Source organism: Strongylocentrotus purpuratus, unplaced genomic scaffold, assembly GCF_000002235.5.
Source record: "Strongylocentrotus purpuratus isolate Spur 01 unplaced genomic scaffold, Spur_5.0 spur5_scaffold_10, whole genome shotgun sequence".
Taxonomy (NCBI): domain Eukaryota; kingdom Metazoa; phylum Echinodermata; class Echinoidea; order Camarodonta; family Strongylocentrotidae; genus Strongylocentrotus; species Strongylocentrotus purpuratus.
Window position 1 is genome coordinate 7,111,978 of NW_022145595.1, and position 25,839 is coordinate 7,137,816.

A 25,839-nucleotide genomic window follows, 5' to 3' on the forward strand; every position below is an offset into this window, starting at 1 on the left:
TGCATTGATTGTCTATGTCCTTATCAGAGTTACGGACTAATGCTTGTCTTTCTGATTTAAACAAAGTCTGTTAGCGTTTTTCATACTTTACCAAGGTCTACCAAGAGTAAATAAAGAATGATTAGTAATTTGCTCTTTGAACTGTCATTACCAATGTGATTAAGCATTACAGTTATATAGGCCAATTCTATCATTGTAGACGTTGCACTTGGGGATCCCCCCCCCCTGCTCACCACCCCCAACGTCCTGCCCATACGTTGCTTTCATGGTTTTAATTATGGTCATTTAAAAAGGTATTGCAACCACCAAACATACATTGTCGCTCTGAACTTTATAATAGGGACTTTTAGATTTGAGTGGACTGAAACGTGTGACGTCCATTCAAGGCAGTGCATTATTAGGACGTCGATCGTAGCATAGACCTACTGTCTTCGTGCGTATCTAAAAGTCCCTAATAGAATGTGTTGAAGAATTTATGTTTGAGTGTAAAGTAAGGACGGGACCCTGATAGGGTTCATCGCGAATGAGGATGGAGGTACCAACATGAACTAACCAAAGATTGTTGTTGTTGTTGTTGCCTTTTAACCCATTGACTACTGAATTATCTAATTCCCATAGACTTAACACAGGGACCACCAGGTTCCAGTAAGCAATGGGTTAAGGCTGACCAATCTAAAAAGATTATTTCTGCCTAGCTGTGCTGTGTTTTTTTTTTTGTTGTTGTTGTGGTTATTCATCACTGATGATTAGATGGCGCCGTTTCTTTTCCTCTTCAGTGGGTATCATGTACTGTGCAGCCTCCGTTTATTCGATGGTTTATTCGATAGACCATGTTGTTGACCTTCATAAGGCTGCTGAAGTTCCCCCTTTCTTATTCAGTGTAGGATTAATCCTTTTAAAAGAGCACATAAAGGCCATCAGATTGAGCATTCTATCTCATTAGGCCAAATTTTAAAAAAAAATGTTTCAAAATGGCCGCTCAAAATGGCCGCTCTGTACATTTTCCATGACAGTGGGGCTATGTTTCAAAATGGCCGCCGACTTTTTTTTCTTCTTTTTTAATCAGAAATAGATACATTTTAGCAGCGTTTTTCATGTGTTTTTTTCTATAAAAAATGAAGAAAAAAAAAAATCAACAAAATTCCAACAACAACAACAACAAAAAAGGAGGCGACCCCCAAACAGGAAGCGGATGGGGACGCTAAACATGTATATTTTTAATGGCCTTAAGCAGTAGCAGAACACGCCCTTAAAGAGAAGGTTGAGTTGAAAATGATTTGTGAGCGTTATCATTGTATTATGCAAGTGTGGAAGAAAATTAGATAAAAAATGTTCCCTGTAAAGCATGGCTTTTCAAATGCCTTAATATTCTAAATGTGGAGATACAAACTCTAATCCATCCCTTGAAATTTAATTTATATTCGCACTGCCCGCATTGTGTGCTCCTTTCAAAGAGCACAAAAAGCCCTCCGATTTGACATTCCATCTCATTCAGCAATAGCAGACACGCCCTTGAAGGTAATACAAAGTTTTGGTATGGGGTCATGAATTCGGTTCAAATGAACATATTTGAAGCATATGCGATCCTACAATACTCAGGGATCGTTGTCGCGGTTGAAACCGAGTCTAAAGTTATGAAATTGTAAATAATAAACACTTTATGTTGTATAGCTCCCTCTCAAGGTCAAGATATTAATTAAGCTATAAAACAATGTATCTTGACTAAACGACCGATTAGATATTCCCGTTTTGAAATTATATATCACAGCTACATTTTTGGGGATTTTCATGGTCGCAGCTATTATTGTACGGCCGTAGGCGCTATTTGAAACTTATTAAAATTTACCGGGAGCACCGGTAAATTTTTTAATTCAATTTTTCTCGAAAGCAGAAGGTATTTTAGGGGCTAAATTTTCTAGTGCTTTTAACACATCCACAGGGGCATCCAAATATATAAAAATTGTAAAGAATCACTGCCACTCAATTTTCAAAATTTCCAGTCTTGGCCCAGTCTTGTTAAAGTTGCAAGCACTGCACACAGAAAGATGTATATGGGACTATGCGATATCTATCCAGTCCGGATAGACATAATTTTAATAGACATAAATTTGTATCATCACGTATTAGTCAAACATATTATTTCACATTATGATTGGTAATAAGAGCTTTCATTTCATTTTGAGAGGGGAAACGTTTCCAAAACTGGTCTGTTACCGGAAATAGTTCAATTAAAAAATGTAGAGGATTTTTTGTTTTTGATACACTAATACTGCATCAATGGATATTCTCTTTAACGTTTGAACGTTTAAATATATCGTGTAAATATAATATATCAATCAGAAATTTAAAAAAATGTAAATAATTATGAACTTCAAGAGAAAAAAAAAATGTTCTTGACGAGCATACACTTTTCATAAACATAAACTATTCCGGGTTTATTCAATAATCCAAAAATGTATTTATTCACAGTATATTTGTTATGGTTGTCGTGTGGACGAAAGAGGTAATCTAGTTACGTTGCGGACTTTCCATTAACAAAGAAGTGATCAGTGGGACTCTAAAAAGCACATTGATTTGCAAATAAGTACATTTTTTTGTTAGTTTTTGTTGTTGTAATAAGTGATTTTTTATTGGTCATAACAAAAACAATTTTTTTTTTTACAACAACTCAAAGAGAAAACAACAATAAAACAAAAAAAAACAAAAAAGAATAAGTTGATTTATTAATGATGAGTTTATTCTGCATGATTTTGAATTAGTGTATTTTGCACGATTTTGACTGAAATAATATACCAAACATTAAAAGAAAAATGATGCTGTGAAAAAGAATAAATGACATATCCAGAGGAGACAAATTTTAAACTTTTAAAACAATCTAATTACAGGTAATGACTAGGCCAACACTGTTGTTAACACGTGAATAAACAAAAATCATATTTTTCCTGTTTGCAGGAAATTTCAACAATAGAGAGAAATTATTATCTAGTTTAAAGTTTCAACATATAGTTCTGCTTTTGTTTGAATTATGACACTTTTTGGAATCTTGTGTGGAATCTTTACAAATACCCGGAAATATCATGCACGAGGTAAGGTCACACATTTTGACTGAAGTCAGTCTTGGAAAGCCTTCCAATTTTCTCGTGTTTTTATTGATTGTAAGTTTACACAGCTTTGAACTGCTTAGAATTCGATTATATGATATATTATTCTTATTACGTATATAACATGAAATATGTTGATCTACGTATTTCTTAATGTGTGGGGGAAAAGGGAAAAGGGAAAATTTGGTCACCCACCCCATCATGTATGCACATTAATTTCATTTCAAAGCTCGTGTATTTTGAAGTAAAACATGTGAAAGTACCGATTTCGGATTTGATCAGAGCTCGTACGTAATCACAGTTGAATGTGTGAGAGTGAGTTAAGGCGCATTTCCCTTCGTGCAACTTTTCATTAAGCCTGTAGTTAGTACAACATATTAATTAAGTCCCCAATAGTTTAGAAACTACCCGTATTTTTCATCTATATATTATATCCACACCGGTGTATTCTCATACTTTAGTAACAACAATATATTAAAACGATATAAAATGTCGCCCTCAATATAAAATGATATACATCTTTTTGGTAACGCAATTATCTCGCTCGCTAAATTTTACAAACTAAAAGTCCATATTTGGGCTAGACACGAGAACCCTTGCGAGTTTGTTCAACAAACAGTAATCAGCAAACACATGAAAGTAGTATGAGCACAACTATATATCTTACACACTACACGATCGCAAAAACTTTCGAGAAATCAGCCTAAGGTCACTTCAATACCCTTGTACGTCATCTTTTTAAATGTGCGGACATTTACAAAGTCGTATTACGCAATCCGCACATAAGTTCCTAGGGGTATACGATAGGGTATTGAAATTGCTCCCGGATCGATTTTTTTCGAAAGTAATTGCGATCGTTCCACGAATATACTTGCCTTTATACCAAACACCTGACCAATATTAGCTTAATAAGAACACAAGAGTATAAACCTCGTACCAAAATTTATCACCAACATGTTTTTTTCATCAGAAGTGTACCATTAAAGCCTCTATTTATTTCTTAATCTTGAAAGAGATCTTTATGCAATCATAGCTGCATCAATATTACGACTCTTGTCCTTTTTTAGAGCAAACAGTCATGGCCCCGTCAGGGCCCGTAATCTACCAATTCAGTTAAAACATTGAGCTGGGCTTGAAGTATCTATCATATAACGCTTTGTGAAAAGACACCATTAGGTCATGCTTAACAAAAGAGCAACTTAGACCTCGGTCTAACCCTAACCTCAACCCGAGTGTTGACCAGCTAGTACCTCAGTCAAACCGCTAAACCGACTCCAGGCCAACATCAAAAAGACCGATTTTGAATCATTAGTAGGTTATTAATTCTCGGTCAGTTGTCTTCCTGATGTCCTTGATCAAGTCAATTTATCTATATTTCTCTCTTTTACCCAGGTGGTAAATTGGTACCTGGTAAATTGGCGCCATCTATATAACAAACAGTGCCTAATCGATGACCGTTGGTCCCCCATGATCCTCTTTTTCTTATGTTAACTGAGAACTTAGTTGATGAGATAACCACCTGTCCAGTGACCTTGCAGGGGGCTCTGATCCCTCCTGTAAACTACGGCAGATAAGCTTTAAGATGTCTTTCATCGTTTCATTCTCTAGATCTACATGTTAAGTACAATTCCCTTTATAATAAAATATAATAGAATAGAATTTATTGACTCATTCGACCCCCTTCTGGGGTATGAGAGTACAACACATATAATACACTGCACTGCTGCTAGGTACTCGTACTCGGATTCGGTCTAGTCTAGACTCTTCGCGAGCGGTTTCATTGGGATTAATCGAGAAATTCCCCTCGCTGCCATGTAAATAAAAAAATACGCACCCGGTAAGATGCGAACGTCAGCAGTGGCTTCATTTAGCATGTGCGCGCCCGTAAAAAGGCGACTAGTTTGAATGGCCCCATGGAAAGGGAAAAAACGGACTGTAAATAGTAAGTGAATCTAGTAATCAAACGGTTAGCGCTTTCAAATTCGTCACTTGATATTAAAGTGCTCTATCAGAAACCGGTATTACTATGATCGTTTATAAATGGTGGTCTCGTATTTTTGTTTACTTTAACATGTTTGCCGCTCTCCACCCAGGCGAAGTATAAGAGTGGCCGTTAAGAAGAAATTGCTCGAACGTTCAGCGCCTTTTCATGGCGGCTCATCTACAGCAGGGGAAATTATGATACTCTGTATTTTACACAGCAGAGCCTATCAGCTGCTCCACATAAATGGGCATAGGATTACAGTAGGCCTAACCACCAAGAACCATCCATGGTCATCCTGTTTTAAAGAAAACCTTACCCCACAGAATGAGTGTTGGTATTCTGAAAAAGGGATATGTATTTTTGCCCTTTGATGTAAAATATTCCTTATGAGAGTCTACAAGAGATATATTAAGAAAGATATTCTTGGCATGATATCATTCCTAATAGCATGACATTGGCGCAGCCATTTTTTGTTTGAAAATGTAACGTACCAGGTGGAGTTGTACATGTATCATGCACCAAGCTTTAGTTGGAAAGACATTTGAATAAAATAACAAAACCTTTATTTATCAATCAGAGAAAATTATAACTGAGATCGTACAAATTATATGTGTTGAAAGAAAATTTAACAGGTGAACAATTGTTACTCACTTATTTAAAAATACTAAAATATAGCAGTTGGCAAAAATGCGCAACCTTCACCCCAAAAGAGCACCATCTTATTTATGGAATTTGCGTTCTTGCAATAAAATTTGGTACAAAGGATAATATCAGGTGAAAGAAATACTTCATCACCATACACACCTGGGCAGGTAGCATTCATAAATTATAATACATTTGAAAAATAAATTACTTATTATGGCAATGCCCATGTCGTGCTAAGAAACTGTACATCTTTCTTTATGCCTCTCTTTAACACTTTGGTGTGGAATCTTGTAGGTTAATGGGCAAATGTAAATTACATATCTCAAAATAACTAAAGTTATATCTTGAGGTATCTTTTAAGCATGCTTCAGTCATTATCGTCACTTGATCCCTTAACGAAGCCGATTACTCGGTCGATGAAACCTAGTCTAAACTTCTGAACCTCTTCTGTCACTTCGTCGTCGGTCTCCACAGTTCGGCCCTCTGCGAACATATTCGCCATCTTTTGGGTGAGAGTCATCTTCGGTTTAGGAGTCGGTTCAGTAGTCGGTTCAGTAGTCGGTTCAGGAGTCGGGTCCGGCAGGACTATGGGTGGCCCGTCGATCACATCCTGACCAATTTCATTATTGTCACTTAGTTCCGTAAAGAAGTCGATTACTCGCTCGATGAGAGTCCTCTCCGGTTCAGGAGTCGGTTCAGGAGTCGGTTCAGGAGTCGGTATAGGAGTCGGTTCAGGAGTCGGTTCAGGTGTCGGTTCAGGAGTCGGTTCAGGTGTCGGTTCAGGAGTCGGTTCAGGAGTCGGTTCAGGAGTCGGTTCAGGAGTCGGTGCAGGAGTTGGGTCCGGCAAGACTATGGGTGGCCCGTCGATCACATCCTGAACAATTTCCTTCCGACGCGGCTTCGGAGCGACTTCGGGACGGTAGCCGAGCTCTTCCATGACGTCTTCGATGACCACCTGAAGGTTACCTATGTCGTTATCAAGGACCGGATAATTAGTCTGGAACATATCGATGACCTCGGTTCGGGTAACCGGTATCTTGTCTTTTATGTCGTCCATGATTGGGAAGTTGCACTCGATATTTCCGATTGTTAACCATATGGCGTCTATCATGTTCTTGATGACTTGCAGTTTGGTCTGTACATTGAATCTGAATGAGAAGATAATTAAGCGTAGAATAAGAATTGAATTAAATTAAACAGCGAGGTTTATATCATTTCGTCCCAGTTGCTGGCTGAATTGCGAAGGATTTACAACTTTTATGCGAACAATGAGAAATGACATTCTTGACAATAATTCGTCGCTGTTTTCACGAATTAAGTGACGGTAGTGAAAAAAAATTGCATTCACTTTGCGTCACGATTTTCCTCACTACCGTCACTTCGTGAAAACAAGGACGAATTAATGTGTAACATGACTATAATAAATTAATTAATTTACATTAGAGCAGCGATTTTTAAACTTTTTCCAGTCATGGCATCCTTTTAAGATGACAAAAAGCTTCGAGTGTCCCCAGCCCCAAATTCATCAACGAAGATTCATTTTGCAACACTCTGGCACTCGTCAAGTGCCATGTAGGCAACATTAATCTCTAAACTTTTTGAGCGAGCAATTACAAAATACATGTAATGTCGTTTTCAATTTTTAATTTTTTTAATTTCAATACACTAGATAATATATCAAAAAATGTATGCCCACAGACCGTCGCCAAATATATATAAACACAAAAATCATCTATTCGGTCACCTCGATACACGAATATGAGGATATTATGGCATCTCGTTGCCTAAAATTATCCTTCTTTTACATGTTGCGAGTGCGTAGAGCGAGCGTAATAACAAATATAATTTCTTTATTATAGATCAAAAATATGTTCGGGCACCTCGCTGTCTAATTTCATCACATGAATATTATTTCAAATTATGCACAATATGTAATTTATAAATGTTACGTTAAAAATATTGTCAATGGTGCTGTTATTTACGCGCATGCTTTTGTTTAAAAATCCAAGTCGTTGCTTAGATTGTTTTTAAGGTATAAATGTGTTAGCAAAAAAATAATACTAAGCAAGAAGAATTGTTGAATATATTTCAATTTTTAGCCAATGTTAGTTTTCATTCAATTATTGAGTAATGAATGTAAATATGTATTGACATTATGGAAATAAGAACCTAGCTTGAGGAAAAGAACAAAAAAGAACAAAATCTTGCACTAGAAGCAGGCACACAATACGTGGCACAGAAAGATTATTTGGGTGGCATTTAAAGAGTTAGGTACTATGTCCCATTTGCAGGCCCAACAAAATAAAAAGGTTAAATTCCGACGGCATTTGAAAGACAATACTTATATATAGAACTTCCCTCAAAACAAAAGGGCTTGAAAATGGCTTAGAGTGGGAAAATAACGTCCATTAGTTGTCAAATCGACTTAAGTGATTGCAATCACCTAAGTAATAGTCTAATTTTCAGACCCTTTTACCGAATGGTCTTACTTTTTTGCTGCACAAGTCGACTTAAGTGATTGCGTGTGTGTGTGTGTGTGTGTGTGTATTGGGTTTTTACAGACGTGTATATGATTATTTACGTCTGGGACCGACCTTTAAACGTCACCATCCGAAAGACGTGACTCAGTTTCGAACCTGCGTCCTCGGCTGAATCAGTTTGTAACTTCCACTTTTTAGCTGGATTACAGGCGCACGCCACAACGCCTAGTTGCAATCACCTAAGTAATAGTCTGATTTTCAGACCCTTTTACCGAATGGTCTTACTTTTTTGCTGCACAAAGATTCAATCAGTTTAATTTTGGCCATTACAAGCAGTGGGTTATTGATGTAGACCAATGCTCATGTACAGTTCCTCTTACAGCTCATTTTATGTATATTGTTACCAAAGGGAGAAAAATGTCAGTCAGTCACTCAATAGTGTCTGACAGTGAATATTTTTTTTTTTTTATACAATTTTAATACTAGGACATTGCTAATGTTTAGATTTCACAGGACATACATGACATATTCTTAATTCCTGCAAAGATCTACAGAATTTGATGTTGGCTGCAAAAGGGACATATCTTTAAGGTAGAATGGAGCAGTGGGTATATTCCCGGCGTCGTCGAAACAAACCTACTTGACGGTGACGAAGTCTTGGTTGATTTGACGAATATCATCGATGCCGAATGATTCTTCATCGTCTGGTTTCTCGATTTGAGTCGTGTTGTATCTCTTAAGTATCTCTTTCATTACTTTCTGCAAAGGAACAAAAAAGATGACTATACATTTAAATTGTTTACAGCGCCCCGTTTGCATTCGTGCTATGGCATTCAACATTAGATTGTATTCGCCCGTATTTTTGATCTAGCCCTGTAACACAAAGGTTTGCAGATTTGAAATGACCAATGTGATTGGTTAATGGTCATCCTTTTGAAGAATACAATAATGCAACGTTGATCTTGATTGGCCATTATCGTTTGGCAATTGATTGCAAACCTTTGTTTTACGGGGCCTTGGTAACAAATTACGATCTTTAATTTCCATCTTAGACTACATAGGCCTCTATAATGCCCGTTGCATTCAATGCGTCATTTTGACTGCGTTATTATCAATAATAAACTAACCGAAAAAGGCAATCGGCGCATGCGCCAGTAAAGCCCATGCAGCGCACGTTGTACGATTTTGCTGCGATCCGACATTTTGAGAAAAAATTGCAATTACATCAGAGATGGATATCTAAACAGACATCACCTTCCTGATTTTAGTTCTGAATAATTTTTTTTTTTTATTTTCCTCTTGTCAGAGGTACTTTATTCATTTACAAAAATAACCGACACACAAATCATTACATCATAACAAAATTTTACATTCACTTTAAGTATTTTCTTAAACTATTAAGAGAAAATCTTCAGTGATATAAAATATCCCCGAAGATTTTCCTTAGTTCCCAGATGCTATTTCAAAAGCTCTCAAAAACTCTCCAAAAAAAAATACTATGTCCCGAGAGCCCCTGAAACAACATCCGAGATGTTATCCAAGAGTAACTCGTATTTAAAAACATGCCATATGAAAAAGCTGTTGTATGGTTTACCTTGAAAATAATTTAACATATACATCAAATAGATTGCGTATTGAGCATATGCAACGATTGTATTTATATCTGCTCCATTTGCATGTTTGAAATCAAAACCAGCAATTAATAATTCTTCGTTTAATATAATTTTTTCTTTAAAGTTCAATTCAATCAATTCCACAATACGTTTCCAGAAAAGCTTTACGCTCGGGCACTCTAAAAGAACATGAACGAAAGATTCTGCTGTTTTACAAAAATGCAAAGGTTTTCATTTACAATTTTCCATTTGCACAGATTGTATCTAAAGGGTAAAATCCTATGAAATGTCTTAAAGTTGAGTTGTTTTATTTTATTGTTTTTCAATGTCTTAAACTTAAATTTTAATGTATCTCTCCAATCAAAATCAATGACAAGGTTCAGTTTACCTTCCCAAAATGTTAATACAGCTGGTTCTCTTTTCTTAAAGTCACACAATAGGCTATAGAAATGGCTAGATTTCATTGAAGATAGTCTTATAAAATCAAGTGTTCTTATTTCCTTCGAATTGTGAATTTGTTTTATCGTCATGTGCGTAATTAACATCTTGAATTCTTTCGATCCACATTTTTGGGATCGCATTTTTAAGCTTCGTATACATAAAATCAACTAGCAAAGAATTTGAGCCAAGCACTCTACAAATATGTTCTCTTGGCCGAAAACGTCCATTTTCTACAATGTCATTCATTGTTATAATGCCTTTTCTAAACCATTCTTTAAAAAAGAGAGGTTTGCTCTCATGTGTAATATTACTATTGTACCACAATACTTGATTTTCAACATTCATAACTTGTGGAAATTGAATATATTTAAGTTCGCTCCAAGTTACGAGACAGTTAACATAAAAATTAGGTATTTTTTGTTTTAAGCATAACTTTAACATGTCTTTACTGGAACAATTTGTTTTCAAAATTACTAACAACGGACATATTTTTTCAATCCAGTATCTAAACATAAACTTCCACGGTATATCATAATTATTTTCAAAGAAATTGTTAAACCATGATAAATGTAGCGATTAAAATTTAGAGTTTAAGTCGACCATGCCCAATCCTCCCTTTTCAATATCATTAATTAAGACTGTTCTCTTGACTTTTTCTCTTTTTGAATTCCATAGAAAATTATACATCTGTTTATTCAAATCAACAACTAGTTTCTGAGGGATAGGTAATACCGAAGCAACATACACAAATTGTGAGATTACAAGTGATTTAAGAATTACAACTTTACCATAGTAAGTTAAGTTTCTCATTTTCCAAAAAGTCAAGATTGATTTTACTTTTTCTAGTTTCACAAACCAGTTCAATCGATCAGACTCCTTTTTATCCCTTGTTAGATACATTCCCAAATACTTGACAGGTTCATCGTTCCATTTAATACCTTCGATAAATGCTTGTTGCTGTTGTATAGTAACAGCATTTGTTTTCATCACATTTAAGCTCGGCCCAGCGAAGTGTCCGAAATGTTTTACTTCTTCGAGAGATATGTTGGCAGATTGAATGTTGTTTAAAAAGAGAACAGTGTCATCTGCCAGTTGGGATATCTTAAATTCTTTTGAAATACCAGTGTCAGTAGTTACGACTGTGATACCATCTATATTATTATTTTGCTTTATTTTTAATGCCATAATTTCAACAACTAGAATAAATAATAGAGCAGAAAGCGGACAGCCCTGCCTAATGCCCCTTTTTATTTCAAATTTTTGCGAGACCCAACCATTATTTATGACACTCCCTACAGCATTTGCATAAATGACTTTGATCCATGTAATAAAGGATTCTTTGAACTTTAACTTATATAATAGTTGAAATAAGAACTCATGAGTAACCGTATAGTTCTGAATAATGATTTAAACGATGCAAATGCAATTCTTAAAACCCTCTAAAATAGTCAGAATTAAAACCGAATCGGCTTCACATCGTAGACAAATGCCCGACTGATCTGAGCCAATTTCGCTCTTTCTTCTACAAGTAAGCTTGAAATGCTCCCAATATTCTATTTTCTTGTTCGTATGAATGGAACCCAAATCATAATGACTTGATAAGTAAAATATTCAAATGTCAATACTATAGCGATTTCTTCCAAATTGGATCGTACTTTGTTCGCTGGGCTTAATTCATCAAAGTATTGCCAATCTTAATAAACCTCTTGCTTTGCATTGTCACCCTCACACGGCCCGTCAATTACCGCGCCTGTCGCAGACGCAGTCATGCGTCAACCAATGACTGCGTCAGCAAAATGACACCCTTTGTGCTGCGATGCAAGAAGATGAACATATAGCTCCGTTTAGTCTCATTTGACAACGCCCCCTATCGTCAGAGTCAGCAGCCTAACATGTTAGCCTATGAACTTTTACACACAAAAATCGTTAAAAATTCATTTTTTGTTTAAACGAAAAGTACATCCACCCCGACGTACGTTATCACTAGCTCTTTCATTGGAACCCTCATTTCTCATTGACTTTTGAAAGTTCACCCACCGTAATTTCATCAAAATAGGTCGCAAGCTCGCCATTGCCTATATAACACATGTACAACAAGTCGAACTTTGGACTTAATTTTCCACGCGATTGTAAGGTTATAAGTCGAGTTCATTATGTCCATTTCATCCAGCCCCACACCGTAATTTTGTCCATTCAGTACAGGCAAGCATTTTGCCGAGGTAAGCAAAAAAATGAATATTCATGAACGGTCAGACAATACAGCCTTTTAGTACGTAACGTATAGTGAGCCGTATCGCTCTTGGAAGTGTAAAATGGCCGCCGCGCGTGCGAGCCCACTTCAAGCGTTATCACGGGCGGGAATGGGCGATGAATTGTGAGTGTTTGTTTTGCGTGACTGCTAAAGCATATGTGTGCTACTATGCTAATCAACTAGTGGACCTACGTCCTTATAACTGACAGTAATGAGGATTAATGTTTCACAAAAGGGCACTAATATAGCACATCCTCACAGTTTTGATCCTGGGGCCTGACAGTAACGAGGCCATTGCTTAGCCACTGAATCATGACTGTACGCAGCGGGGGCTAGGGTACGGGGCCGCCCCCACAAATACAAAAAACAAAGAAAATGCAATTAATCATCAATAATTCATTGCATTCCCCCCCCCCCCCCCGATCCCCAACAGAAAAAAATCCTCTGTGTGAACCGTAATGAATGGGATAACAAAAAAATATTCCACCATTGTGACCAACAGTGTATGTACATACCCTTGCATTGCCATCGTGGTTAGTTTTTTCTTCTGATTTCTATAAAAAGGTAAAGGAAAGAAAAACTTACATATGTCACAATTTTGAAAAGGCTGATTTGATCTTTCTATGAAAAGGGATCTAACAATATATTAAACAACTACTTTATTATGAAACATCTGTTCTGGACACACTGTTCCCAGAATCAGTTATTACCATAAATTCGGTAGCAATAATGCATGCTTAGCAATGATCATGATAACCAATCTTCAATAACGATTCAAATCTTGATTCATTTAAGTTGTTGGATTTGTTGCTGAACAAATATGATGGGCTGATATCTCATATCATAACAGAAGTTTACATATTTTCATGCCTACATTGATATCGACTATGAGGCTATTTAAACAGCAAGTCTTTACCACGATGGAATTCCCGGCTAAATGCCTCTTTCGAAAATTTGGTCTGGCCCATTTTAATCATCAGTTGTTTAGACTGGGCAAATCAGTATTTTTTAACAGCGTTTCAAAGTTTTACTATCTTAATCGAGTGAAATATTGCTCTTTACTAGTTTATTATAAAAACTTACAGTGCCTATAATGTTTAATGTTTTGGGTTACTTGCTTAGATCATACAGTGAGAGAAAATTATGAACACTAGTTGAAAATAAAAAACAAGACGGACAATTCATTCTTTATTTACTTTCAAATAAAAAAAAAAATCTTACCTCAGGCTGTTTCTGGCTCGTTTGGGTGCATCCGGCGGTACAAAGTGAAAAGCAATTCTTTAAGAGTCGGATAATGAACCCGGTTGTCGGTACAATGTTGAATGGAGGCGGTAGAGCAATATCAGTTCGGATAAATCGCAGCCACATTTTGGTCCGTCCAAACTTCCACTCGGTATCCGAATTTTCCTAAATAAACGATGAAATGCGGGGGGGGGGGGGAATCGTAATTTTTTGATGACACGACAATGACCACAAACATAAACATGTAGGTCTACAAAATTGCTTTTCTGGTCAAGAGATTTGGGTTTTACCGAATTGATAGAAAAGAGGAAACATTGCACTCTTTATTGACTTTGGGGCGATTCTAGTGCCACGAAGAAAATAGTGTTTATCTTTGTAGCAATTTCTTCAGCACTTTATATACATGAAAATGCACCAGGGTTCATCCTAACATTATTGGAATTTCACCCTCACAGAGCGTGTTATTTTGTTAACCTTATAGCCTGCCATAAGGCTGCATGCACGCTATCGCTATGCTGTTTTGTATATGCGAGAGAGCTACCTATTGAGTGCCATGTGCGTGCAATGCAGCATTCGTAATAGCAGTTATTGTTCATGCTCATTGGACTTGGCACAATGGGGATTAGCCCTGTGGCATGATAAGAGTTAATAAGAAATGTTCTAAATTCGACGAACCGCGATAGATTCAAACTTGGAGGCGAGGATGGCAATCAGAGTGTTGATCAGGACCAGGGCAACGGTGTAGTAGATGCCGACGATCACGATGTGCACGACGTTGACGAATGTGACTTGACCGTTGAGCTCCGCTTTATCGCCCATACTATTGAATACCCACCAGAGAGTAAGCAGTGCGTTCGGGATGCTGTGGGCCAGAAGTTGAGGTTGAAAGAGAGACAGGGAGACGGAGAGAGAGGGAGATAGAGATTAAAAAAGAGAGAGATAAACAGACAGATTGAGAGAAACAGACAGAGTAAGAGAGGGAGAGAGAGGGGTGAGAAGGGAAGTGGGTGACGACGCAAAGAGACGTAAGAACAGAGGGAGGGTGAAAGCGAGACACGGAGACGGAGAGGATGGGAAGAAAGAGAGAGGGAGCAGGAGAGAGAAAGAGTCAGGAGAGAGAGAGAGAAAGAGAGTGGCGGGTGGGAAGAGATGGTTATTTGCATAAAATGAAAAAACTTAAGCACTCAATTCGCCCTTTAAAGTACTACTGTTAACATTTGGAAATACACCTGACATAATCAGTTCAAAAGTTGATGTGGCGCAAGATTATAAAGATGGAGACAATGCTATAGGCTTCCTTTGAAAATTATTCCTCAAAAGATAAATATTCATAATTTGACCTAGTAAATTTAACTCACAATTAAGACACTTAGTACTGAATTGAATTGAGAGTTATGGAAGCAGAAAAAATTAGCTAAACAGAAATGCGAAATTAGAAATAAACCGGGCCAATAATAAGGGAGTTATAAATGTTTAAAATTTGAGATCACTAAATTTCAAATTAGCAAATTGTTACGTGGATAATGAAGATGTTGTCATTGGACAACCCTCTATTTTGTCGTGTACAAAATATCATTAATTTCGCTTTTCTAAATGCCTCCTCCCTTAGAGCACAATATTGGAGCGTAATATGGGTAGCATATAATTATAGGTCCCCTATACTGAAAAGACCCTCCTGATTCATACAATTTAGTTGAAAAATTGAAGTTCTTATCATGTTATGTGTCTAAACAAATGGGGAATATATTAGCCCGGTACTTCGTCATAATTCAGTCAATTTGAAGTGCCCATACCTTAGTGATTACAATTTTTTCTATAAACAAATTCTGTCAAATCTAATTCAAACTTTCACCAGTCTGCTTCTCTGATTGTTTCCTGTTTTCTTTTAAAATAGCTCTCTGTTAAGGTTGGATTTCCCTTTAAAACTATGGTTTTAGGTACATCGGTATTAATAAAATGTATTAATAAAATGTTTATATATTATTTCATTCTTACCATACTCAGTCTGATCGTTTTGCTCCGCCCCCCCCCCCCCAGAAAATAGTCTATTTTCCAACACATTATCTAATCTTACTATTTACAATGTAAAACAGGTAAAGTTATTTCATTATGATAATTTGACATACCTGTGATAACCCTCATCAGCCAAATCTTCTGCATAGATTTCTTTCTGCATTTAAGAAAATAAATATAGTAAAAAAAATTATACATTTAATTGATTATTACACTTATTTTGTCGATTACGGTAACTAGGAAGAAGAATTCTGAAGGTATGAGCCGAGAAATCTGGGCTCCGTGACACAAAGGTTTGCGATCGATTGAAAACTGACGATGGCCAATCAAGATCATAGTTGTGTGCACATTTTGTTCTGAAGGCTGACCACGATTCAATCAGAATCGGGGTTTAAATTTGCAATTGATTGCAAACCCTTGTATCACGGGTTCCTGAACCCAATTGACAATGCTGTAGAGGAGTGAAGTATACTCCTCGACTTCCCTTGTGCCCAACCACTGGTCAACTCTAATCAAGGCAGCCATTTTTTAATTTTTTTTTCAAATATCTCTAGCCTGGTCCAATCTAACTAGCCTATCATCAATAGGAAAGAAAAAATACATTGTAGAAAAATTAAAGAATAAGCATTATAAGGTCTTTTCAAATTAACTTTAAATACAAATCTAGCGTTGTCCCGGAGGCATCGCTTATATTAACTGTGTTTACTGATGAAAGTTGAACATATTGTGCTTGTCTATATATGTCACTTGCCAGTGGAGGACGAATTTTTGCATTTTTCAATACAGACAATAATCTTACATCTTGGTAATTCTTGGATGTTGCTAAAATAGTGGGATTTTCGGGGACGTTGACGCTCTTTGAAATGGTCGCGCATGTGTAAAAGCATGAAATTTCATGAAAGGGGGACATATTTTCACGATGTTTGTGGACGCATGAATCTTATGAACTTGTCTGATTGTGTACTCGCCAGGCTAAAAATATGGTAACATTTTGTACCCCATTTTGTACCTGTTTTCATGCAGAAAAAATGTTCTTGAAAGTATGCAAAACTAATATATTTTTGACCCCGCTAATGAAAATGCGTCAGTGCAATGTTTAACATGAATCAGTGTCGTATCAAGACATTGGCGTTATGTGGGCAAACATCTCACTTGACCTTGATCCATATACTTTCAGTACTAATAAATCAATTTTTAGGTCCCTCACTTGCGCTACAGGAGGCGGTATCACCCAAATTGACTTATTCGGGCAGGAAAAGAGTACGAAATTTAAAATGGTGTCATGGTACAGTGGTTTGTTCACTTGACTCTCAATCTAAGGGTCGGGGTTCGGATCCCAGTCCGGCTTTTATGTATTTTGGCAAGACATTAATCCACAATTGCTACTCGTCATCCAGGTGTTAATTGGTCCAGGGCCCACATGAGGAGCAGTCTTAATACTGATGTGGATACCCTAGGTAAATGAGGAACCCCATGGATTTTACAATCCGATCGCCTGTCTGATTATCAAGATCTTCATGATTGGAAATTGAAATCAAATTTTGCGTTTTCCTATTGGTTTTCATAACACTACAGTCTATTGGGGGGAAACGAGTATGGTAAAACCGGTCACTCAAAGATTTTAACTTTTTTGAGGCACTTCTTGATCGTTTTGGAGCGCATTTTTGTATTGAAATACAGTATTGACTTGCAATGATATCCTGATCTACCCCCTACTAAAATGCTGCATTTTTTGCTCGGTTGGGAGGAGGGGGAAATTGCCCCCCCCCCCTGTCTTGCGTCTTTCCCCTCCTTTAACTTTCTATATGCCACATTGCCATATTGTATTTACTATCATTGGATATGCTAAAGGCTTCCAGATTAATCCATACCGATATTAAAAGGGTCGGCATGGAGCTATAATAAGAGCCTCAGTGAAATGGGTAATTTTGCAAAGCCATTGCCTGTTTGCGTTGCAATCATTCATTCATTGGTGCCTATTGTTTTGTGCAAAAGTGCACGCGTGGCAAACAAGCGATCCTGAAGAGAGGCAAAGAAAACTCCCAATAAAACGCTAGTAATATGAAATGAAAGTGACGGGATTCTCACCTGAGTTACGTAAATACCAAACAAGCCGACAGCGAATGCGAAATGGAAGATGGCGAAGACAGTCACAAACTTGAACATATCACTAAGAGCGCCCACTGTTGATTCCCAGATGCTGTATAAGTCTTGGTATGAGTTGAGAGCCGTGGTGAAAGCGCGTATTGCATTGGGAAGAACCACAACACCTGCTCATATATAATGATTATAATAATGATAATTATAATAATAACAATAACAACAACAAAAACAACAACAACAATAATGATAATAATATAGCAGTCAAAGCAAAACAAACACTGGAAAATCATTATTAAAAAAAAATCTGAGAATGTATACTATTATCTAGATATATTAGGAATAAATCATTGTCAAAATAATTCCATAAATTGGGGTAAACAAAAAATATTCAAACTATATGAGCGACAGTGTACAATATTCATTTCACGTACCTACTCTCGAAACATGGTAAATAGTACAATTAAATTAATCATACATAGTATACAAATGCACAATGACACTCGAGGATCTAGATGGCCCGAGAGAGAGTAATTCTATTGATATTCCTGAGTGCGAATAGTTTTAGCTTGCTCCGAGAATGAGTCATTGTATATTTGTTTTATATCCCTTCCACCTGTATCATTCCTTTAATAGACCGTAATGACATGTACCGTACTCACATTCACGTCACATTAAAAAATGAAATAAAAGAAAATTCACGGCTCAAAAGAAACACTGAAGGATGTAAATATTTTTAGCTAGCGCTATACAGGTACTGTAGTAGTAGTGTAGTGCATTTACTGTGGCTCAGCGTAAATTGCACGGCGTAAGCGCCGTGACACCGAGGGAGTTTGCCGCTGGAGGCATTTGAAACCCCGTACGCTCGCTGAATGTTACTAGTTTGAGGGGGAGGGGGTAATGTAATGATTATTTTTTTTTACTGGATATCGGTTTTTTCGATACCCTGCCTTCTTTTCGAGGTACTGGTTAAAACTATGGGCCTCGGCGACTCCAAACGTACTATTGGCGTCACCTCTTGCCCGTAGTTTAAACCAGAACCTCTGAAGTGTATATTTTTTTGTTTACTATTTCATGTTCCTATACTCACCAAACACTGTGGATAGTAACATTAAACTCATCATGCATAGTATATACTATTTCATGTTCCTCTACTCACCTAACAAGACATATAACACGATCTGAGGATCGTTCCAGTCCAACGATACAAATTGTTCAAGCCGATCGGTCACAGTGACATTGGATAGCTTCAGATCTGACGTCACAGTAACGTTGTTCACCATCGCGACCCGTTTATCGTGACGTTTCATTGCACGCGTTTCGTACACGTCCTAAATGTGGAGAAATTAAAAGTTTCAACATGTATTTATATATTTCTCATGTTTAAAAAAAACAGTTATAAAAACAGGGGAGTAGCCTACTGGGGAGTGTTTTACAAATACTAAGATCGACTTTAAGTTGGACTTAACTATGGCAGGCCGTTCATACCACTGTTTTCTCTCACCATCTACTGGCATTGGTCTCTCAAGGGACGTACAAATCATGGTCACAAATCTACAAAATTTACACTTTTTGATAGTTTATTATTGAGGAAAAAAATATCATCTTCAGACCATAATTGAGAGACCAATGGCGAGAGCAAACAATGGCATGAACGGCCTGCCATAGTTAAGTCCAACTTCAAGTCGATCTTAGTCTTTGAGACGCACCCCAGGTCTTTTAAAGGATTCTGCAAAAAAATGCAAAGCCCCGGCAAATATCAATATCCTGCATGAAATACACCAACGAGACCAACAACAGACCAAACAAATATAACATTATTCCGAAAAAGGCCCGAACATGCCGAACGGTTATACTACTACTACTACTACTACTACTACTTCGACTACTACTACTACTACTACTACTACTACTTCTTCTTCTTCTACTACTACTACTGCAATTATTTCAAAATAATATAAAATGACATGTTTTGTCGCTTAGGATAGATGCCTATTCAGACACGTTTCCAGTTTGGACGTGCAGTGATGATGTATAAATCATTGAATAACATGGCACCAACATACTTAAAACAAGATTTACGTCATGTTAGTTCACTACATGATCACAACACAAGACATACTGTAAGGGATGCATTGTGTGTACCCAATTATTAAGGATTATAAGGTATTAAATGAATGTTTTTAAAAATTGTATTTAATTTGAAAATTCCATTCATCTATTTCTTGTAAATGATCAAGGATGATTCGTGAATGATCAGTTATTTCAAGGGGATACCAATTAATTTGTATTTTACCTGTTTATATGCTTGTGTATTTATCTATTTTGTTTTTGATGCTGTTATTTGTTTTTTATTATTACCAAACAGGGCCTCATGGAAGACCACCAAATTGGTGATATGTGCCACCCTGTATAAATATCAGAAATAAATAAATAAAATAAATAAAATTATTACTATTACTGCTACTTCTGATATTCATATTACTGTACTACTACTGTTACTACTACTGCTGCTGCTTCTGCTACTACTACTACTACTACTACTTCTACTGCTGCTACTACTACTACTACTACTACTACTACTAGCCTACTACTAATTAACAATAGTAATACAATCATTTACCAGAAGTAGAGTAATCGATTTACACATAAGCAGAACAAAGCTTATGATGAGTGTGATTGACTCCAGTATGTTTGCTCCGTAACCGAGAAAGTCCCCGATGCCATACTCCATGATATCACAAATATGCTTCCAAGAAAGCGCTGCAAATGAAAAAGAGTTTATGTCACACTTGTAATAGTAAAGTGTCGATTTGCAAAACGTTAAACCACAATTGCCACTCTCCGCCCAGGTGTATATGGGTACTTGACATGCGCGTACGCAGGGCAGGGGGTGGTTGGGGGACGAACCCCCCCCCCTCACATTTTTATTTTGTAAGTGTTTTGTGACCTTACCCCCCCCCCCCCCCCACCGAACGAAATATCAATCGGCCAGATTTTGAAATGTGGGGACCAAAAAAAATAAAACATGTGCTCGTAGCCCCCCCCCCCCGGCCGGCTGAGTCGTTGCGAAATTTTTCATCAAATTCTGGACCCCCCCCCCCCCCCAAAAAAAAAAAAAAAAAAAAAATTGGACATAAATATGATATAGACTAGGCCTACTCACCGAAGAAAAAAAAATCACAATGAAAACCGTAAGGATATCGATGATTTTGTTTTTATTTTACTTCAGTTTGATTATATCAACTTAATTTGATCTGATTAAGTTTGAATTGGGTTCGATTAGATTTACTCACCAACACAAAATATCAATATGAAGACCAATATGATATCAGTTATTCTGGGATCATTGACGACACACAGAGCTGCATAACAGACAAAGATGGCAAGATCGGATCCAAAGAAAATGCACAACTTGATGTATCTGAAGGGCAAAAAGAAACATATCACAAAAATACATTTACCCACTATTGCTTAAAGGGGGTGTAAAATGACTAATACATGGGAACGCCATCTAAGTCTCCTTTTGGAAAACTGCACGTAAACGAATGGACTTGATTTAGTCAGCGACTTTTAAGTCTCTACATGGTCGGCGTTCGCGAAACAGACCCAAGTTCTCCTCACGCTTCGGTTTCGCGTATGTTGCACGCACGTGATTGCTGCGGTCGCGTCGTCCGTATACCCGATTGGCCCCGAGTCAGGCCACAGGAAAAACACGTAGTCTCTTCAGTTTACAACCCCTTTAACTGGAAAACGGTGCCCCATTCAAATTCCACTCGTTAAAATGCACTTCTTGTTGTTGTCACAGAATTTTAGGAATTTCGTCCCTTCTTCACTTTTTTTTTAAATTAATATATTTTGTTACAGATTCTTGGATATGACATGGGTGTCACGGTACCAAAGTTTCAAAACAATATCTATGAGTTTTCGTTTCTATCTTTTTTGTCTTCTTAAAAATCCTTATTATAAACCTCTTGACCTTCATACTTTATGTGCCACAAATAAAATTAGCATTGTGCCACATTTTTTTCCCTAAGAGAGCATGTGAAACTATTGTGTCCTCCGATGAATTTTCAAATCGACTAATGTGGCAAGTTAAGAGTTAACATATAGCTCCGTTTAGTCTCAATTGACAACGCCCCCTATCGTCAGAGCCAGCAGCCTAACATGTAAGCCTATGTACTTTTACCAAAAAAATCGTTACAAATTCATTTTCTTTTTTAACGAAAAGCACATCCACCCCGACGAACGTTATCACTAGCTCTTTAATTGGAACCCCATGTCTCATTGACTTTTGAAAGTTCACCCACCGTAATTTCATCAAAATAGGTCGCAAGCTCGCCATTGTCTATATAACACATGTACAACAAGTCGAACTTTGGACTCAATAACCACGCGATTGTAAGGTTATAAGTCAAGCACACGAAGGATACGAAGCATGAATAATAATAGATCAGTTCTGATAAGTTCATTATGTCCAATTCATCCAGCCCCCCACCGTAATTTTGTCCATTTAGTAAAGGCAAGCATTTTGCCGAGGTAAGCAAAGGTAAGCAAAATACGTAACGTATAGTGAGCCGTATCGCTATTGGAAGTGTAAAATGGCCGCCGTGCGTGCGAGCCCACTTCAAGCGCTATCACGGGCGGGAATGGGCGACCGGAGCAATATTAGCGGCCCGTCTGCACTAGTTGGGATTAGACCTTCCTGCATGGTCACGGAAAGGTGGTTGTCTCACACAAAAAAACTCTCAATTAACAAGAGGATCATGGGGGACCGACAGGCACCGATAATTGTTTGATATACAGAGGGTGCAAGTAGCTTTAAGTATTGCAGTAAGGCTTTAAAGATGTATGAATACTCACGGTATAGATAGCCATCTTTTTAAGCGTGGGTGCTGTACGAGGATGTAAGCCAGACAGATGAAAGGATATCCAAACATGGTGAGGAGACTCAGAAATCCGAACCAAGGCGTATGAGTGTCGATGTTCCGATAAAAGTTGATCGACATGATCTTCTGCGTGTATGCGTGTGCTACGAACTGAAGTAAAAGACGAGGGAGGAAGTATTTTCAAGGTAATAATTTGCATTTCAGAAGCGGACACTGTACACAAAAGATTTAAATATTTGAATGGAAACATGTCAGGGACATGGAAAGTGATAAATAACCTAATGAGAAAGAAAAACAAAACGGGATGGTGAGACCATTGATGATGCAGCTGTTGCAGATGAGAAGTTTCAATCGAGTCATGATGAGAGAGGGGGAAAGGGAAGTGTAAAAGGATGAGAAAAGGAGATGACAGAACCATTTCTGTACCATGCCCAAATAAATGTTACCTTGTCAATTCCGTTTCCGAGAAAGAATGGTACCCCCCCCCCCCCCCCCCCCACTAAATTGACTGGACCCACATCATGCCATTGCAAAAACAGAATTAAATATAAACAGTAAATTAGTAAATAGGGCATAATTCAGGTAGATTTACTTTAAATGGGCCAAATGAAAATAACGTTACTTTAAAATGTTACAATCATACAGTTTTTTTGTCAGATGACTAGGACCTTGAGGAAATCTCGAGAGTAATTACAACAATCTGCTTTACCAATGATCATGGTTTTAGAACCAATTTTGTTTGTAAGGAAGAGAAAGAATTTGATAGCTTACTGCTTTCTGTTCAAAATCGACGGCATTCTTCACTTGCGCGACGACATGGACTACTTCCGGGTCATCACTCTGCCTGAAAAGTGTTCCAAGCTGTAATACGAAAAACACAAGACAAAACAAATCAATAATAATAATCTTTTAAAGTCCACTCCAAATGTAATTTAAACCGAAAATGGAGATTCTTTTTGCCCAATTGATCGTGAGCCCGGCAGCCACTGGGCAGCGCCAGATCGACGTTGCTCTATCCCTATGTCTATTTAATAACTTTATCTTAAAGAATGACCTGTATTTCTGCTCCCGTCATTTTTTTCAACTTCTTTGTCAACACCATTCTAGCTCTGAATAGAGAAATGTGAATTACCTCGACAGAGTTGGCGACGTAATCGAGCAGGGATGCACAGAACTGTTCCACCTGGTCGGCGAGGTCGTAGAACTCCTTGTTGACCGCCTCCCACAACCCTGCAATCTTCCGCAGTCGGCCGGTGAGTTTGAAGGCGTTGCTCAGGGCGTTGGGGTGCGCCAAGCCGAGGTACGCCGGACTCGACAGTGCCCTGCATAATATGACGATCAATAAGTATATCAATATATAACATTTATGAATATGTTTATATATATATATTCAAGTCACGTCGCCAAACCGACTGCAAACTGAATGAATATTGGGCATTCTATCTATAATAATGTTCGTATATTGACAATATCACACAACATAATGTCGTGTCAAAGACAACTTGATGATGTGGTCCAACTGGTCCTACGTTCGCAAATAACGCTTCATGTACAAATGGCATAAATTGCGTTTGATTTGGTTTGAATGTTTAAATGACATTTACAGTCCATCGAGTCATATTAACATCTAAAATCTTATAAGTTTAAATGTATGATAAAGACTTGGTACTGTAAATACAGAAAAGGGGCCGTCTAAAGCATAAGCTTGAAGTGACGTCCTTTCAAGAATGAAAAATAAGAATCCATATAATATGAAGCAATGCGTTGAATTACTGGAATATCAAATGACTACTTGCTTTCACTGGACTTCTCGTAAATTTCAGCCAATTTAATGCAATGAATTCAGTAGCTTATAACATGTTACTGTATCTTGTTTACCTGTAAATGTCTAGGTACTCGACAACCTCAGACAGCGAGGCCTCGGATAGCCCTTCAAGCTTTGGTTCTCGAATCCTCTCCGCTCCTGCTTTCAGTAAATACTGGAAATATAGCGAGAAAGGGCAACAAGGGTAATTTTCTTGTAAAATGGAAACAATTTGGGTGATCTGAATATTGTGGAGACCTTCGCGCCACATTGGGTGCATTAGGGCGAGGTGGGGATATTTACTAAATATACGTTACAAATTAAGCGCTGTGAAGAAATCAAATTTTACCCGTGAAAATACTTGTTACTTGTTTGTATCTACCAGTTTGTCTATATTTTTTTTAATAATGAGCGCTTTGCCAAAAAATAAGACCAAAATCCATGAAATTTGACATAGCTATGACGGGATAGGGTGAATAAGGTTATCAATTTAAGAAAATCTAATCATACTCTATGCCGTAGAATTATGATCAAGCAATGTAATATGAATACATTAATCAAAAACAATAAACACAAATGTTGGGAGATACAAATCCTTCGCGGCTGAAAGCCTAATTGTGGTAATTAACACAAATGAAAAGATTGAAAACATCGAATATAACATGTAAAATTTGTTTTGTCAAGATAAAGTCCAGTTCTGGTCATGCGGTTGCATTGTGAAAGAAACGTTGTGGAATCGATCAGAAAAGGTTGATCATCTAGCATATAAGTATTGGTGTGTACTGCAAGGATCTGGAATCATCAAAATGATAAGAAATTTGGCCCAGTCTTGGTAAAGTTACGAGCACTGTACACAGAAAGATGTATATGGGACTACGCGTTATGTGCGCGATATCTATCAGGTCCAAATAGATATAATAGTTTACCAAATATATCAATTAGTAGGCGGTTTTCTCGGCAAAATTTGTATCATCACGCATTAGTGAAAACATATTCTTTCACATGATTGGTAACAAGAGCTTCCATTTCATTTTTTGAGAGGGGGGCGTTTTCAAAACTGGTCTTTACCTTTAATGCTAAATGTTTTCTTAACATTTTTAATCTCTCAACGTGTAAACAATTTGAGGATTCTAAGGGTTATTTTCCTTTTCAAAAAATCATGACATCAAACGCTATCTAGTCATGGACCAAAAACGGGTGCAATGTGTGCTGTAATGTTTGCTCTCTCTTCTCATGCATCTGGCATAATACTTGTGGGCTCTGGATCAAAAGTTTT

General features: G+C 37.3%; 1 protein-coding gene across 3 annotated transcripts in view; it reads right to left on the bottom strand.

Moving 5' to 3' along the window:
- Nucleotides 1–2,711: 2,711 nt before the first annotated feature.
- LOC100888115 (short transient receptor potential channel 3) overlaps nt 2,712–25,839 on the bottom strand; it is a 28,811-nt gene continuing 5,683 nt past the window's right edge. For 2 of the 3 annotated variants that reach the window (XM_030979336.1, XM_030979337.1), the window contains exons 6-19: nt 24,638–24,738; nt 23,892–24,081; nt 23,531–23,620; nt 22,734–22,909; nt 21,167–21,294; nt 20,494–20,633; nt 19,030–19,201; nt 17,859–18,040; nt 15,884–15,927; nt 14,433–14,619; nt 13,737–13,922; nt 13,031–13,069; nt 8,851–8,969; nt 2,712–6,878 (exon numbers count right to left, since the gene is read on the bottom strand). In XM_030979336.1, the coding sequence (XP_030835196.1) occupies nt 6,098–6,878; nt 8,851–8,969; nt 13,031–13,069; nt 13,737–13,922; nt 14,433–14,619; nt 15,884–15,927; nt 17,859–18,040; nt 19,030–19,201; nt 20,494–20,633; nt 21,167–21,294; nt 22,734–22,909; nt 23,531–23,620; nt 23,892–24,081; nt 24,638–24,738 (2,535 nt within the window). In that variant the 3' untranslated portion in view covers nt 2,712–6,097. Of the gene's footprint in view, nt 6,879–8,846; nt 8,970–13,030; nt 13,070–13,736; nt 13,923–14,432; nt 14,620–15,883; nt 15,928–17,858; nt 18,041–19,029; nt 19,202–20,493; nt 20,634–21,166; nt 21,295–22,733; nt 22,910–23,530; nt 23,621–23,891; nt 24,082–24,637; nt 24,739–25,839 lie in introns of all 3 variants that reach the window. The other variant, XM_030979338.1, reaches the window with a different exon arrangement.